At 50.6% G+C, this 16163-nt stretch overlaps 3 protein-coding genes across 3 annotated transcripts; 2 read left to right on the forward strand and 1 right to left on the reverse strand.

Annotated features, from left to right (window-relative positions):
- Positions 1-3311: 3311 nt before the first annotated feature.
- On the forward strand, positions 3312-7690 carry ETH_00030265 (proteasome PCI domain-containing protein, putative; the record flags this gene model as incomplete). Its single annotated transcript, XM_013373515.1, has 12 exons — positions 3312-3413; positions 3746-4006; positions 4111-4273; positions 4506-4702; positions 4830-5089; positions 5452-5557; positions 5804-5917; positions 6108-6217; positions 6479-6558; positions 6707-6877; positions 7034-7236; positions 7460-7690. 12 exons carry the CDS (start codon positions 3312-3314, stop codon positions 7688-7690), a joined length of 1998 nt encoding a protein of 665 aa, XP_013228969.1.
- A 716-nt stretch (positions 7691-8406) lies between these two features.
- On the reverse strand, positions 8407-9539 carry ETH_00030270 (uncharacterized protein; the record flags this gene model as incomplete). Its single annotated transcript, XM_013373516.1, has 2 exons — positions 8407-8856; positions 9015-9539. The coding sequence occupies 2 exons, from the start codon at positions 9537-9539 to the stop codon at positions 8407-8409; spliced, it is 975 nt and encodes a 324-aa protein (XP_013228970.1).
- A 3432-nt stretch (positions 9540-12971) lies between these two features.
- On the forward strand, positions 12972-15725 carry ETH_00030275 (uncharacterized protein; the record flags this gene model as incomplete). Its single annotated transcript, XM_013373517.1, has 2 exons — positions 12972-15364; positions 15611-15725. The coding sequence occupies 2 exons, from the start codon at positions 12972-12974 to the stop codon at positions 15723-15725; spliced, it is 2508 nt and encodes an 835-aa protein (XP_013228971.1).
- Between the last annotated feature and the right edge of the window lie 438 nt (positions 15726-16163).

The raw sequence follows: 16163 nt of genomic DNA on the forward strand, positions 1-16163 counted from the left end.
ATACTTACCGAACACGCAGTTTAGACTTTAAAGAGGTCTGTGGAACATTACTACAGGTCCAATTTGCAATAAAAATACATATCTCTCACCGAAAATATTTTCCTTTCCTTGCGTGGGCATGCCAAATACTGCGGTTGTAGTGCTTCTTGCCGGCTATAATTCACGAAACACAAATTTTCTTTGGAGGATGGTGACTTCTTCTCGTCAGTACGTCAATCTACATATCCTGAATTTTGTGGCCCGAAATGCCACAGAACTGTCCAAGTGCGCAGCACTTGCATAGTTCTGTTCAGGTTGCTAGAAGTGTATTGAAGCTCAAGTACAAATCTATGGCAACGTAAAATTTTGCGGTCGAGGGAAGCGTCTTTCTCAATCTCACTTTCATGCCAGATCAACGGGATATGACCCTTGCACACAAGAATTAATGAGCTTTCTAGGTATAGACCGAGCGGTTACAATGTGCAAACCAGTGCAAAGGGCTCTAGCTCAGTTGCATATTAGCCCTATTGAAGAAAAGAATAAGATATGCAAAGCAATAAGGGCAGTCACACCTACGATTTCCACGCTCTTACAGAACAGCCATTAGACCCTTCGCTTCTTCATCACAAACGTTGATCAAATGAAATTTCACGTGCAAATAACCTAACCGGGTTGTGGTAGTATTTTGTCAGATATGTGCTTCAGCAGTTGCCTCCTTTTTACTACTATAGGCGGCATTTTAGGAATGTTCCAGAGAACCCTCTGAATTCCCCACGTTGGAGGGCAGCGGCCCATAAAATCAAGTTACTTGGAGGGTATTTACGAGTTGGAACTATAAAAGTTGGGCTCTTGATTCAATGCTGCATAACCTTTTCAGTTCGTACAGCTAAACGAACTCCCTAATTACATATACCCACACCATTGACACGCGACGAGGCGAAGAGGCTGGTGACGCTGGTGCGTCCAAAGGCCATGAAAGGGCATTACGGTGCGGGCCTTGGGAGTTGAGTGTGGAAACCAGAAAACCAACAGCATAAACCTCCTTCGATATTTTCGGGAAAATAACACATATAGCCTTTCACGGGCCTTGTTTGTATCTCTACTGGTTCTAAGTTGAAAATAACTAATTACTGCGGTTGTGGGATTCCTGACGTCCCCCAATTGACACCAGCTGGAAATTTGAATTCTTCCAGAATACTTGGGGCTTGGAGGGACGGCAACAATGCAATACGGGTTGGCAGTCTGACGATTCCACTCCAAACCACCCGAGAATCTGGCTTTCGAGCCTTATGAGGAGTCCAGCCTTTTGGGTTTGTTGGGGTTCCTCCCTTTTCAAAAAGCACGTTGCTTACTGGTTACAATTATCTGTTTGATGAATGCAAAATACTTGCAAGGGGAAAGCTCGGTTCTTTTGTGCAAATACATATTTAACAGACAAAGAAAAGACACAGTTGCCTTGTGAGGTAGCAAGCGCCAGAATAGTAAACAGTAGCGGGTGGTGGGTGGACACTGATAGCCGTAGTGGTTAGTCCCCAGTTACTGTAAGGCGTAGACATTCATGTTTGCCCTGTGGGGCCGGAGGGCTTGCCAATGTATAGTTTCTGAGGACTGACCCAGACTTATGTTAGCAGAAGATGAAGTACATGGCGTTTGTTGTGCCTTCGCAGAATACTAGGTCTGGTCCCGCGAAGGCAGCTCCACTTCAGCAAACTCGTTGGGCTGCCAATCATACAGTGACGCAGCGGATTTTGGGACTTGGCAGCTACTATTGCCGCCTCGCCACGCTGGCATGGAGTGTAGTCGTCGCAGTAATAGCAATGGGGGCAGTTGAATGTAGCTTATGTATATTTATGGTGCATTAAACTAACTTGTGGATCGCGGAATCGAATTCACGCGGAGCTAATTTCCTTGACCCGGAGCGCACAACAGAGACAAGGGGATTAACAGTGTGTACAAAATACTCCTCTCACTAGTTTTGTTACATGAACAACGTTCAGTAAGCGTGGCCTATAGGGCAACGCTGCATGAGCCCACACAAGCACCTGATGCGAATAGCTTGCGACATTCACTTCGGACAGAAGTCGAGATAGTCCTCGCAAACCCCGCCCCTTTGTGCCCACGTGATAGCTAAAAGCAATCACGATTTCACATATATATAATATAAGTGAACATGCAGACAGGGCTTCAGCGAACGTATTCTCCTGATTCTCATCCACAAGAAAGCAGTGAAACCCGTGAGGCCATCCATGAAACTGTCTTGAAGAGGCCTATATTTCTCCTTTTGCCATTCCGCACGAGGAAACCTTCGGTTTAGGCGCCAGCCACCTACGTTTCTGAGAAATTCCCTCCAAAGTTATCCCCATGTTTTGGGCATGCGGAATACAAAATTGCGTAGGTAAAGCGGCGTCAAGGCTCTAACCGCACTCTTTGCACCACACGCACCACACGAACAAGACGCGCAAAAAAAGAGTACACAGCAGCTAGAAACAGGGTACACCCGGGTTGTAAGACAGAGACTTCAGTTCTAGCACGATCCCAGTGAGGCCACTGTGACTAGGTGCTCCCAGAAACTAAGGAGAAATCGAGAGCAAGATTATAATTTGATCAAATCCGTTTAATTTGCAAATTTGTTTAATTTGGATAATTTTAGAAGGAATCTAAAATGGGATGGTGTTGACTGCATAGAACGGAGCCCTGCAGCATCCACTGGGCGGAGCACAGCAGGTTGCTAGTAGTGGGAATCAAACGAGTATGCCCGATTCAACGTGGAAGCCAAATGGAACACACTGCTGATTTTTCACCAAAGCTTAAGTTTCCCTAAATCTAATTGAATAAGCACCAGCATCCCCGCAGAATCAAGCCGGCACTCCACAGCCACTCCACCGCATGCATGCCCTGTGCTGATATCGGCGCTGCTGTCTTGGGCTTTTTCTCCGCTGGGCGCATCTTGGGTTTTATATTTTGCCGTTGAAGGGGTGTTCTTGCCGGCACCAAGAGCGAGCTCCTTCCCTCCTATACAGCGTGCTGTCACCTTTCTCCAGTTCTTACCCCACACAAGTCCAAACCAACTTAGGCTACCTCACCAGCAGCGACTGGTCCAACCCTGCGGCAATTTGTAAGTTACTTAACCGCGATTTCCAGTGTGCTTATACTTCGCGGAGATAAGGAGTCCCTCCCCTCAGAGCGCACTCCCGCCTCTCATACGGTCTCTCGCAGCTCTACTTGCTACTGTTTGATTACCCTCATAATCTGCAGCAGCTCCTCCAACACTTCCTCGACAGCCAAGATAAGACCGGGTGTACGTACGCCTGGCTTACCAGCGCGCAAGGAAAATGGGGCCGGCAGAGGAGAACTTGGCGCTGGTGCGCCGGATGTCTCTTTTTTGGGAGCCACACATGGCAGTACCAGTCATTCAGTGGCTTCGTTCGCAGCAGGTGCGTGGTAGAACTGATTCGGTTTTGCAGATATTCGCAGGTGCGACAATGCAGTTACGTGCCTGGCTGGTTCATTGGAACTCCAGGCTCGGCTTGTCCTGACGTCGAAGCTGCAGAGCGAAGCCCAGCGACGCAGTCTGCAGCATTCATAGTCTTATCTGCAGCTTAAGTCAGATTTCTCGATGAAACGCAAGGGGTTCAAACTGCAGAGGGTAACCTGAGGGAGCTATATGCTCGCTGCTCACACGAATGTTCTCGGTTCTTTGGTTCTGACTTGGAGCGAACGATTAGGCACACACACGTGACAGTGTGTGTTTCTTCGTTTTCCTCAGTTGTTGGAAGAAAGCAGCTGTGATGCACTACTAGAGTCTATTCTTCCTAAGACGCCAGAGGGCATTGCCCGGAGGTTGCGGGAGCTGGTGCAGCAGCAGGGTGGTGCGGCGGAGGATCCCGAGCAGCAACTGCAGGAATGGGAGCAGCAAGGCGCAGCTTTGGAGGAAGTTCTGCAAGCCTTTAAGGGGGAACAACAGAGGAAGATAGGCAATCAGCTCGAAAGGAAGAGACTTAGGGACATCCTACAATGGCACTACCAGGTCCGACACACCGCTCGTCGTTTCACGAAGGTCGCTGCGGTGAAGTGTGATGTTCCGGCTGCTGCTGTTTGGACTTCTGCATTCTGCTGCTGCTGATGCTGCAGAACCGAGAAGAGGGGAGTGAGACGCCCAACTTGGCCGAAGTCCCACGCGTTGAGATGGTTCCAGTGCGTCTGGCCCGCGTGGCCTTCTCTCTAGGAGACTACAAGAAGGCATTGCATCATCTTGACTTCTACCTGAACACGCTCTCCGAGCTAACCAGTGACAGTCAGCCCAACGCGATCACAGACTAGCTAGTGGAGGCCAACCAGCTCCCCAGTCGACAGTAGAGGGCATGCTTAGCCAGATACGGATTTTGTAGATTGCGCGTGCATCTTACGCATTGGTCTCAGGTAGCAGGACGTCAGGTATTCAGAAAGAGGTGTTCTCAAATACTTCTCTTCCCTTTCTTTCTAGATCAGGAATTGCTTCTCGGTGTTGCTGCTGCCAATTGTTTCAGGCGGCGACATGCAGACCCCAGTGTCTTGCGTGTGGGGCATTTGCTGCTGCATATTGTTGCTGACCCTCTCCGATAGCGCTGGGGACTTCCCAAAGGGACAGCCCTCCAATGCGGAGAGCGAAGATGCGCTACTACAGCAGTTGCAGGATGGGGAGGATGGCAAAGAGAAGGCACTGGGAGCAGTTGAAGCACACGGCGTCAGTTCTGCTTCATCGCTGTTGCTGCGCTGGTGTTGACTGTTGCTGTTTCACCCACCGGTCCCCGGATCGGTACTGTGTGATGCTTGGAAGCAGCTGATCTCGGGTGCTGTTGATACTTTTGCAGGCGGCGCGCTGCATCCTTCGTCTCGGCGATATTTTGGATCAGTCCCAGTTGGCTGCATCGAAAGCAGCAGCGGGGATAGGACCAGAGACTCCCATGAGCAAAATATTTTCTCGGGAGCAGCAGCTGCAGCAAAGGGCTTGGCTGCTGCACTGGGCCATGTGGCTGCTCTTGCGGTACTATTTGCTTCTCACCTACGCGAAGGGGCAGTCTTGCAGAAACCAGGCATGGTCAGCACTATTGGACTGGGTCGTTCAAGAGCGGTAAGCTGCGTCTACTGACCGAGTCTGCTCTAATGGACGCGGTGCTGCCAGTGAAAACTGCTTCGGAGGCCCTAGTGATTGTAAAGGCAACCATTCTGCATGTTTGGCAGTTTTCGCTTCAAATGCTGCCTTGTTGAATTCACAAAGCGGCGTATCACAGCTTTAGTGGCGTTGAGAGGGGAACAGCTGGTGGCTGTCGATGTAGGATGGGTTTTCTTCAAAGAAGACGAACCCCCTGGAAGTCAAGATAATGCGTAGTTCCTGCGTCCATCCACCCTTTTGTTATCTACGTTATTTGAGAAAGACATAGTTTTTCGGCAAATATGTGATGTGGTCCATTTGGACGTCGGCGCGTGTCGCAGTAACCTCACCTGCGTGCACTTGCTTTGCCCCCACTTGCTGCGGTACTACGCCGTTTATGCCATAATGAATCGCAAGAGAAAGGATCATTTCCAGGCCATTGTTGGGGTAGGTGATCGCAAGAGCAAGCGCCTGTCAGCCATTATTTATGCAAAGTCAGTGCCTCGAGTGAGGGTCAGTGCCTCGAGTGAGGGACTGACGTTGCAAAAATCATAGCTGAAACGTTAAAGGAAAGGGACACTGGAATTATTACAAGAAGACGAAATGGAACGTGCTTTCATTGGAAAGTACAGCTTTCATTCCATTCTACATTTGCGTTCTTTCGTTTGTTCGTTTTTTGTATGGTCTTTGTAGGCGATTGGCCACACAAAGAATAAATACACCGATGCCTTTACGTCTTTGCTGGAGGCGCTTTTCCTTGACTTCAATTTCGATGAAGCCCAAAAGCACATCACTAGCATTTCTGAAGTACGTTTTCTTCTACGAACTGGACTGGCACATAATGTTGTCTACTGGAGGCGTCGTCTGTGGAGTCCAGTCCTTTGTGTAAATGCCAGCCCATGTTCTCTGCTGCCATCGCTTGCTTAATAAGCTTGTCAGTGGAGTTTAAACTGCACGATTCAGGATTTGCGACTAAGGCTGTACCATTTTCATGCAGTTGTGCGAGACCGACTTCTTCCTGGAGCCTCTGAAGGGTGCAGTGAACGAACATGCTCGTTTGCTCATCTTCGAAACGTACTGCCGAATTCACAAACGGATCAACGTGGAGTGAGCCAGCCAGTCTTAACGTCCTTCCTTCGCTAGTGCCTGCCTGCCTGGCCACACTTCTACCATCAATTTGCTGCTTTTTATTGCATCAAGGAGCTTTTTACTTTTCGTGCTTGTAGCATCCTGCAAAATGCTTTCTGCTGTCGTCTTTGTTTCTGGACACTTCACTTGCAGTTTATATGAACGACTTTTGCTCTGATAATTTGTCACGCGCAGTGTAGGTTGATTTTTGTACCCTCATTTTCGTCGTGGTTGGCGCAGGATGATTGCCAAGAAGGTCAACATGGTGCCAGAGGCGGCGGAGCGCTGGATTGTCAATTTGATTCTTCATGCAAGACTAGGTTAGCGTTACAGATTCTCCGTCAGTGTATTGCAAATTTATGGCTATGGCTGGTGGCAGGCCAGCTACTACTCCTGCTTTCCGACCAGTGGCTATATTCTGGTTTTCTTTGTTTATGTGGGTGTTGGGTGTTGGTGTTGCTGCTGCAGAGGCCCGTATTGATAGTGAAAAGAACCGTGTGCAAATGGCAGGGGCTCCCCCTAGTCTGTACCAGCTGGTGACGGACAAGACCCGTAACCTGGGCATGCGCACAAGCCTTCTGATTCAGAACCTCGGGAGGCCAGGGTACAACAGAGACGAGGAGGCGAATGCGGCAAGAGGTCAGCTATGCAGTGCGTGTGTGTGTGTGTGTGTGTGTGTGTGGGTGTGTGTGTGTGTGTGTGTGTGTGTGTGAAAATGCTTATATTGTGGATAGTTAGGGAAGAGGAGAGCATGAAGCGCTGCAGCTTGTGCATTGCATTGTATGCGCCTTTCAGGCAGTGGGCGTGGCAGAGGTAGAGGCAGAGGGTGGGTACGAGGAGGCGAGCAGGGGCGCGACGGATTCTACAGAGGTCAGAAGACGTCCAGCGTTGTAACATCGGGTTTCAATTTTAGAGGCGGCAGAGGGGCTTTCAGAGGGGCTTCTCAAGGCGGTCTGGAGACGCGCAAGATCTCCCCACTCACGGGATCTGCATTTATGGTAAGTCGATGACTGACCACAACACGAGGGGCCCGAAAACACTGCTTGTGCATGTGCATCCATTGATGCATGACATAAACTTGCCACAGCGCTGTACCAGCTAAAAATGCAGCGAGAGATGCTCGCTGGAGGAGAGACATGATAGAGTCAGATAATGATGTTGAAACGTAGCGATTGGTGTCCTGTGTCTCAGTCACGAATGCGTCCATGCTTTGCGGTGTAGCCCTGTGTTTCCCGGCTTTCATTTGTCTTCAGGATTAAGTATTTGAATTTGTTCGCCGGAGGAAGCCTGGGGGATGACCACCCCGAAAATAGCAGTTTCAGCAACGGCAGCCGTCGCTCCCGTTCTAGTTATCAGCTGGGGCCGCAGCGGCGGATGCTGCGACACCATCAAAGCTGCAACGGACCGAAAAGTGAGCATCGTGCTTGCGCGGTTGACGCAGCTGGGATGTAACTTGGTTGTCTTGAAAAGCTTAGTGCATGCGGAGTTCGGGTCCTTGCGCCGGCTGGCAATTACTTCGATAATTTATTAGAAACTTCCTGTAGGTTAGCAGGACAGGAGGTGGATTGAGTCACGGAGAAAGGTAGAAGATACGGCACTTGTAGCCGGAGTCCGTGGTTTATCCGGGACTCATCACGCCGGCACAAACATTGAAGCATCTCCAAGAATGGCGGAATAACCGTCTGACGCTGTTTACGTAGGATAGATCAGTGTGTACCGTCTGATGCTGTTTACGTAGGATAGATCAGTGTGTGGACTTGTATTTGACTGTGCACCAGCACGCTTCAACCTGCGAAGTAGAATGCTTGTCACTGTCCACGACTGGAGGGAAGGGCCAGAGGGTCGGGTTGAAAGTTGGCTTAGAACAGGAGTACTACACGCTACGGACAGCCTTTCGCTGTGGCCAGCTCCGACGAACAACACTCCTGCTACTTAACGCTGAGAACTTCTATCAGCGTGACATTGATAAGAGAGGGCTACACATTAAATGGGTCTCAAGAAAACATTGTATAGGGAAGAGTTCATGACTTAAAAACGAAAAAAAGCGATGGTTTCCGGGGGAAGGTGGGGGAAGAGCAGTTAGGTCCCGACTATTTGACCAGTCTACGTTGCGTGCAAGTCCTCTCAAGGAGTAACAACGGCATCTAAGGTGGCATCACGCTGCTGGCTTAATGCCAAACGTAGGCTCCCGTTTCCGTCTCGTCCGGGGCGTAAATTGCATCGGTGCTGCACTGCGTAAGCACTTGGCTGTTCGCACGCTTCACGTCGCCTCGATCTACTGCTGCAGCAGCTGCGGCAACAGCTCCGCTTGTTCCCTCGACGGTAGGTTCAGCTTCGGTGATTGGCTGGATCGGACCACTTCCGGTAGTAGCTGCAGCAACAGCAGCAGCGGCTGCGCCTCTTAGTGGTTTGAAAGGCCACTTAAGCAAACCGTAAGTATCCCTCAGAAACTCCAACTGCTGCGGCTCGTAAGGGAACCGCGGCACATCTTGTTGCAGCACAGAAGGAAAATGAGGGACTGGCACGCCGTCCTTTGATGAGTCACACATTCCCCCTTTTCCTTTCGGGTCTATTCGTTGCATGAGCCAACGAAGTTCCCCATCCTCGCGCAGAAGATCCTGGACCACCAAACGAACCACGGAGCTGCAGCTATGTCACAGCAATATTTCTTACACTGCCGCAGATACCAAGACTTACAGTGCTATGGTCTTCACACAGGTTACTGCTGCTGTTATCGATGCTGCTTGCGTTTCTGCCACTATGGAGGCTGGCTTACTTTGACCTCGGGCAACTGATACAATTCTGGCGGGACAACGTAAGCACTTGCGGGCGGCCGTGCTGGATCCTGCTCCACCAGCAGCTCCGCCCACAGCAGTAGAAGTCGTGGAGTGCCTGTGGCTTTGCGCAGCACACAGCACTCCGCCGTTCTTAGGCGACCAAATCGCTGCAACAACAAATCCTGAAGGTGCAGACGGGTTGAGAGAACCACCATATCGCGGTGCGCGGCGGACTTGAACTTGTAGGTTGTTGTAGCCGGTGCTTCAACTGCTGCTACTGCTGCTGCCGCCGAAAAATGGCGACGGGAAACCGCCACATGGCAGTGGGAGCTGTTGCATGGTACCGTGCAGATGCAAGGACCTTCATTTAATGTTTGTCGCTGTTGCGAATACGACCAAGCCACAGCATTCAATGCTGTAGGGTGGAGTTGCTCCGGCGACGGTGTCCAAAGGGCATGTATGCTTCGACGACCCTTCAACCCTTGCACGCTCCTCTGTCTAAGAGCGCAAAGAGGGAGCACCATGGCCAGTGAGGCTTAAAGTTTTCCGTCAGTCCTACGATGACGCGCCAACTCTCTCCAGCATGAGCGAACCTATAGTGAGCCCGGAATGCGATGTAGAAGAAATAACATTGCACAAAGTCAGGATGTATGAATAATTTCTTCTGCAACGGTCATTAGACGGGAACGCACCCTCCTGGAGATGCTCGTGGAGCAACGGTACGTTGGATGGCATTGCGCGGGACTGCATGCATGAGGTTGGGACAAACTTCAGCATTAGGCCAACCGCCATTTGTTCTTTTGGGAAATCTCATTTGGCTTTTCTAGATCGACGGATAGCTGACTGTGGTTGCGTGTAGCTGCTGCAGCGGCAGGAGTACCTGCTTATGTCCGTCACGGAGCTGTGTGGGTTTTTGCAAGACTTCTTTCCGTAAAGAAGTGAGCTAGGTGGAGAAGCAGACTACAGAGGGTTGTCTGTGCACCTGAAAGATGCTCTGTTACTTCAAAATGGATCCCCCGATGCGAGAAGGCCTTCGGGCCACAGGTATTGGTTTTGCGGAAATTTGAGTGGTAGTTTAACTAGGTCCACTATAGGAAGGGCTGTGGATTCCTTTTGGCATTTTTGCAAAAGTTCTGCATGATAAATAATTCTTAATTTTTTCGCAGTACTATCTCTGGACTGCGGGCACGGCTCTTCGTAACTTACTTTCTGAAGCTCCAGTTTAGCTAAGAAGAGTAGCTTGAGACTCTTTTTTTTTTATTTTTGTCGTGTTTGGATAGCAGAGTCTACAGTTAGTCAATATGCAGTAGTAACTGACCCACTTCCACCTCACACTTCTGAACAAGGCGTACAGGGATAGGGTCATCTTTCGTCTAAACTCCAGTATCCCTGAGCATTCTGGCGAGTGGATTCTTATTCTTTTTCCTGGCGGCGTATCTCTTTCTGACTTTCTTATAGCTCTTCTTTGCTTACTCTCAGAGTCTGTCTAAGAGCTCTTCTGCGCTCAGGAATGCTGTGGCCAGAAAAAGTAAAGGAAGTGGGAGTAGAGCACCTTGTATGCTACTACAGCATTCAGATCAGCCACTAGACCCGCAAATTAATGCGTATCTCCCAAAAACGCCAGTGCCTGGAGTTTCTTGCTTGCTTTTCACCGCCGTAGAAATATCTAGCTCTCTGTACGGATTATTATTCTCGAGGCCTCAATCTATACTTTCTTGGATGCCGTCTTGTACATGATACTAATGGTCATTGGGTCAAATAAAGTTTTTTTCTCTGTTGAGCTTCTTTGCAGCTGACTGGTGGATGGGGTGTACATATAACAATTCACAGTGTCACACGCCTGAGGGCAACAACAGGCTATCAGGATTCATATGCCCCATGAACTACGCAAAAAATAGCGCGTTCTCGTCTACGGAGATATCTAGTTTTTAAATGCCGGATTGAGAAGCTGGAAAATGGAAATAAGCTAGAATTTGGCAAGGTAGGGAGGCAGTTCCCACTCAACTGGAGGGCCGAAAGGGCGTGCATCGGTTCTTGAATACTGCCTGTGCTTCCGTCGTGACTGGGATATCTAATCTTTAACCCAGGAAAACCGAGTACACTTCTCAGTTTTGCATCGGGATAACACGTGTTTGGTAGTAAATGTCACGCTCACGCAGTGTTCCCATCCGATACCCCCGCAGCTGTGGCGTACCGCTGTCTTTTCATGCTTGGGCTGTAGTTCTCTGAAAGCTTTGCATAAATCGATCGCTGGTCAATAGACATTAGGCCTATACCTCTGTAACTGAAGGGGTTGCCACGCCTTTGCAGCTAGCCTCTTGTTGGAGATAATTAGACTTAGCTGCTATACCTATTCACTATTCTTGGGCCCCCAAAAAGATTTTTATTTCGTGGCTTCCAGAATACTGCAAGCTTGGAAACTTGTCAGCTGGCAGGGCGCGCGTCACCTACTTGTTGCTGAGTATCTTTACTTGACTATGGGGCCCTCACACAGAACAAATGGGGGAAATGAGCTCACAAAATTAACAGGAAAACAATGTGCTTCAATTTCTGGTTCTTTTAAAAGACCTTCAGCCTCACTACTGTACCTGCTGGTAAGTGACTCTCCGCTGCAGTGTGTAAAGCGGACTTTAACGTCTCCTCAATTTTTCAATAAAATAGCTTCATCGTTTTTATTACGGAAGAGCTATTCGGCAAAAAGCGTTAACTTTTTTGCTATTGAATCGAAATTTCCAGCAGCTATACTCGTGGCAGATTCAAGGTGCGCTTCAGGGTGTCACAATAGGCCACCAAACCCATATTCTGAGATTCCTGATGCGTCGGTTGCATTAACCAGATGACTTCCCTATTTAAATTTCGATTCACAAGATGGGGTTGTAGTCAGTGCGCAGGAGTGTAGAGTTTCCAATGCCTCTCCTCATCATCTGCGGGGGCCAAGGGCCACTAAAATTCAACCACACCTGCAGTAACCCTCGCCTCTGCACCAGTACAGGTTCCTGTCCCTCCTCTCTCCAAAGACGTCCCAAAGACTTTCTGAGCTGGGGTTGTTTCGTTGAAGTAAACACTGGCGGCACGCACTGGGGCAGCAGCATTTGCTACGACTCCTACTGGCCTCTTTTTGCTGCCATTCTCTCCTCTAGGGCAGGTTTCAAAGTGTTTGTTGGCGGTTATTGCATTTTTGTGGTGGAAAGGCCGAAGTCGCCGCACCAGTATCTACAGAAGCACCCCTGCTGCTGCGGCTCAACAAATTGCCCTGTAGCTCTCCCCAGCAATTCATAGCGTCGAAAGCTTTTTTATATTTTTAATAGATCTGGTTGGCCTGTTGTTGGTGCTGCAAGCTTTTCTTGCGGGGCCCCCTTGGGTCAACTTGAGGGGCCCCATTCCTGAGCCTGCGAAGAACGTGTACCGCTAGTTGCAGCAGCGACCTTAGCAGCAGTGCTATCCTAAAATTTCATCGAGAATATGTTTTCTTTGTAAAGTGAGAAATCCAGCAGCCTCAGAAACTTGGTACCTGCTGCAGGAGCTGCAGCGGATCCCTGTGTATTTGATTAGGAGTAACGCGATCGTTCGTTATTGTGGCGCCTCGGCAACCACACACAAACAATAACAACCTGTTACGAGAATACCGCAATATCCCTGCCGAAGGAGCAGGCGGCTGAAGGAGTTCTCGCACAGCATTCACTGCACTTCCCGTCAGAGCCGCTACGCGTCAAAGCAATAACGTCGGCCCTAACAGAAACTCAAAAAGGATCAAAGCGATAGATGTGGTGTAACGTAAGCTCTGCATGCTGACCACGTCTGGGTTAAAGTCATTCTTGCTGTAGCTCTAGCAACAGCAGCAGCAGCAATCACACGAGGGCAATGGACAGTTGTACAAGGGCCACTTTCTCTTGTCCGCCTCACTATGCAGGCGCAGATGTTGTCCTTTAGCCTCTGCTTTTACAGTTGCGAAGCAAATGAGGCATTTGTGCGATGAAAATTCGACGAGGAGCTCCCCAGCAGGGGGCTCACTAGAAGGCTGCGTGCCCACGGAAACTATCTTTAAGGGCCTGGGCTGCGTCCGCCGCTTTTCCCCCTTTATGGATTTGCCAGTATATGCAAGGCCTCAGCTGATAGGGGTTTTTATAGATGAGGAAGAAGCAGCCGAAGCAGCATTTGCTGCCGCTTCTCCGGTGTCTTCAGCAGCGGCTACAGCCGCTGCACTCGCGCGGGCCGTGTTAGGTAGAATACTGCAGCACTGGGTCCCTCGAGAATGGGGAGACCCAAGATCGAGGAGAAAATCGATGCTACCAGGATCTGGAGGCATAGTGGTTTGCAGCAGCAGATTGTTGCTCCGCTGCAGTGTGCTTACAGGCGTGTGCAGCAGCATCAAACCGCTGCCTGCAGCAGCTTGCTGTTGCTGCTTTGCCTCAAGGACATCCAAGGGACCGCTCTTAGTGGTTGGATGCGTAGATGGGAACCTTCGAGTTTACTCGGGGAAAACACTGCAGCTGCTTGTAACACTAGATTCAACGGCCGCTGCTGTTTCTACTGCTACAGGTGGAGGTGCAGTTGCTGGTTCATCGCGGCAACGGACTCTACATAACGGATGCTCCGCTAGATCAGTGGCAGAAACGCGAGAACTAGAAAGTCGAGAGGCAACGAGACCAGCTCTAGGCAAAGCACCAGCTGGGACTCCTCAGGAAGGCGTGGAAATTCAGCTTCAGCAGACGCCCACGTGTGTGTTGCTTGTGGGTAATAACGCTGTGCTCGCTGGACTCGGAGGAGGCCTCACAGTTGCTTTCTTTCTTGAGAACTGCCGTCGTGCTGCAGTCTATCAGCCCCCAGCATCCATCCTAAATTTCCTGCAGGAGCAGGAGCAACAAAAGCAACACCAGTTTTCCCTGCACTCAGCAGACGTGGCGGCACTGCAGCAGTTGCAGCTGGATTATTGCCGAGAGCTTGCCGCTCGCAAGTGGCGCGGAGGGACTGACATGCCGCAGCTCCAACGAAGTAAAGACAGTGACAGCAGCAGTGGTATACGCTGTTTGCTGCACGAATGCCAGACGCAGCTTCCAGTTTGCTGCCTCTACGCCGCAGCAGCAGAGCGACTTGTGGTTGTAGCTGTGCACCCGGAGGCTTGGAAGAGCACACAACTGGACAGCAACAATCACAGCCGGAATAGTGGGAATAGTAGTACACTGCAAAGACGCTGGCGAAGCTCGGCACAGGCTGCCTACCTGAGAGCACCTCCTCCAGTAGTTGCTGCTGCTGCTGAGAATTGGAGCACGTGTTGCAGTGATAATTCGGTCGCAGGTGGCTTGGCCAGTGTACGCGTAACAGGCGGAACTGCATCAGTCCCAACAGCAACCAAGACTTCTGATGCTGCTCCTTCTTTCCCGCTGCTAGTTTACCAGCAGCAGACAGGTACATGCGTGGGGGCGCTGTGGGGAGCTAGCTCTCGAACGCTTGCCGTCGCGCTGGGGAACCTTCCTGTCCAATCGAAAAAGTTGCAGAGGCAACAAGAATACATGTGTTATCTTGCGGTTACTACAACACATGTCATTTTTTGGCAGCAACAGTGGCGCACTTGCAGCGGGCGAAAACTGCAGCAGCGCCCCTACCCTCAACGGCCATCCTCTGCTTTACCGCAGGAACATCAGAATAACGGAGTACCGTCGCTGTCTTCCTCTGGAGCCGATGAAGTTAGAATGACAGCAATGGCGGCAGCAGTAGACCAGCTGGAGCAGCAGCAGCGGCTTCACGAGAAGAGGAGAGGGGACGCAATCGTCTGCCCTTCTTTCCTTTGCGGGTCAAAAACATTGATGTGCCAGCTCGCTACTGCAGCGGCAGCTGTATCAGAGCTGGCAGCTGCAACCAGACAGACCGAAAGCCCAAAGCATGCTTCAGCAGGAGGCTTCCAAATATCCGCTGGAGAAGCACTTCAGGCAGCGGAAGGAGGGTGTGTCGGTGACATGTGGTTATCCCTCTCTTCCATTTTCTGCCTTCCCGACATCTTGATGGAGCCGCTGCAAAAGCAGCAGCAACGGCAACAGCATCAGCAGGATTATGCGTACACGCTGGCTGACGCAGTTGTTGACTGGGGTTCTCGACTGATTGTGCTGCTACCGTCCTCGAGCAGCCGTTGCTGTTTGCTATCATGGAGCTTGGAGGAGGATGGATTCATGCTGTTGCCCCTTCGCTGGGTGCAGGTGAATACTCGTGATACCCTTGCTTCTCCCCCTCTTGTAATTCCTGACTTCTCTGCTGTAATAGCAGCTGCTTTCGCAGAGGACTTGCTAATGCTGATATATGTGCAGGTTGCGGCAACGGATAGGAGCCTTCAAAAACCCATCCTACATCGCCTTTGGTAGGCAGCTGCACAGTGTTATTCTCGCTGCTGCCCTTGTGCCTTGTGTTGCGACTCTGTGGTGTTCGCTCCGTCGTTGTCACTTGCATTGGAGCCCCTGCCTGTGTGCCAGCGGCGCTCTTGCGTTGTGCGCCGCTACTGAAGAGGTAAATAGAGCTGCCGCTGCTTCCGTCTCAAATACAGCTCTTGCGGTGGGTGTCACTGCTGCTGCAGTTATTGCTTACGGCCTGTTCTTGCGATATTCAGGTATAGCAGAGGACTGCTGGCTACGTCCGCAGCAGACGGGTTTGTCCGTTTACTGTTCCGTCCCGACCTCAGCACACAACAGCGAGAAGAGACGACTGTGCAAGACCACGGCTAAGGGGGACAGTTATCTTCGGTGGCGCTATAGCAGCGCTTTGTGGCCTTTCGGCTACAGCGGGTTACCCAAAAAACTAACTGCTTGGTTCGGTGCACTGCGGCTCACCTCTGACTCTTGGCAGTGAGTACCAGCGTAATATATTGGCTGAGCTGGTGCTGCTTCCATCTCCTAGCGTGTCACTCGCAATAAGGCACGTTGCCGCTTTTGTACTGAATTGAAGCAACTGATGTCGTGAAGAGAAATACGCAGTGGACAACTCGGCCGCGGCAGGGGCTTTCAGCAAAGTCGTGAGCTGCTGTTGCTTGCGCATTCCTGCTGTGTCGCTGCTTGCATCGCTGCTTTCTCATCAGCTGCGCTGTAGCTAATTCCTGCGCAAGCACACTCCTTCGCGGACGGTTGTTCGTTTCGGTTGTTAGTTTGATTTTGGAGGGCTAAGAG

This window comes from Eimeria tenella, genomic scaffold (assembly GCF_000499545.2).
Source record: "Eimeria tenella Houghton genomic scaffold, Eth_scaff15, whole genome shotgun sequence".
Classification (NCBI taxonomy): domain Eukaryota; phylum Apicomplexa; class Conoidasida; order Eucoccidiorida; family Eimeriidae; genus Eimeria; species Eimeria tenella.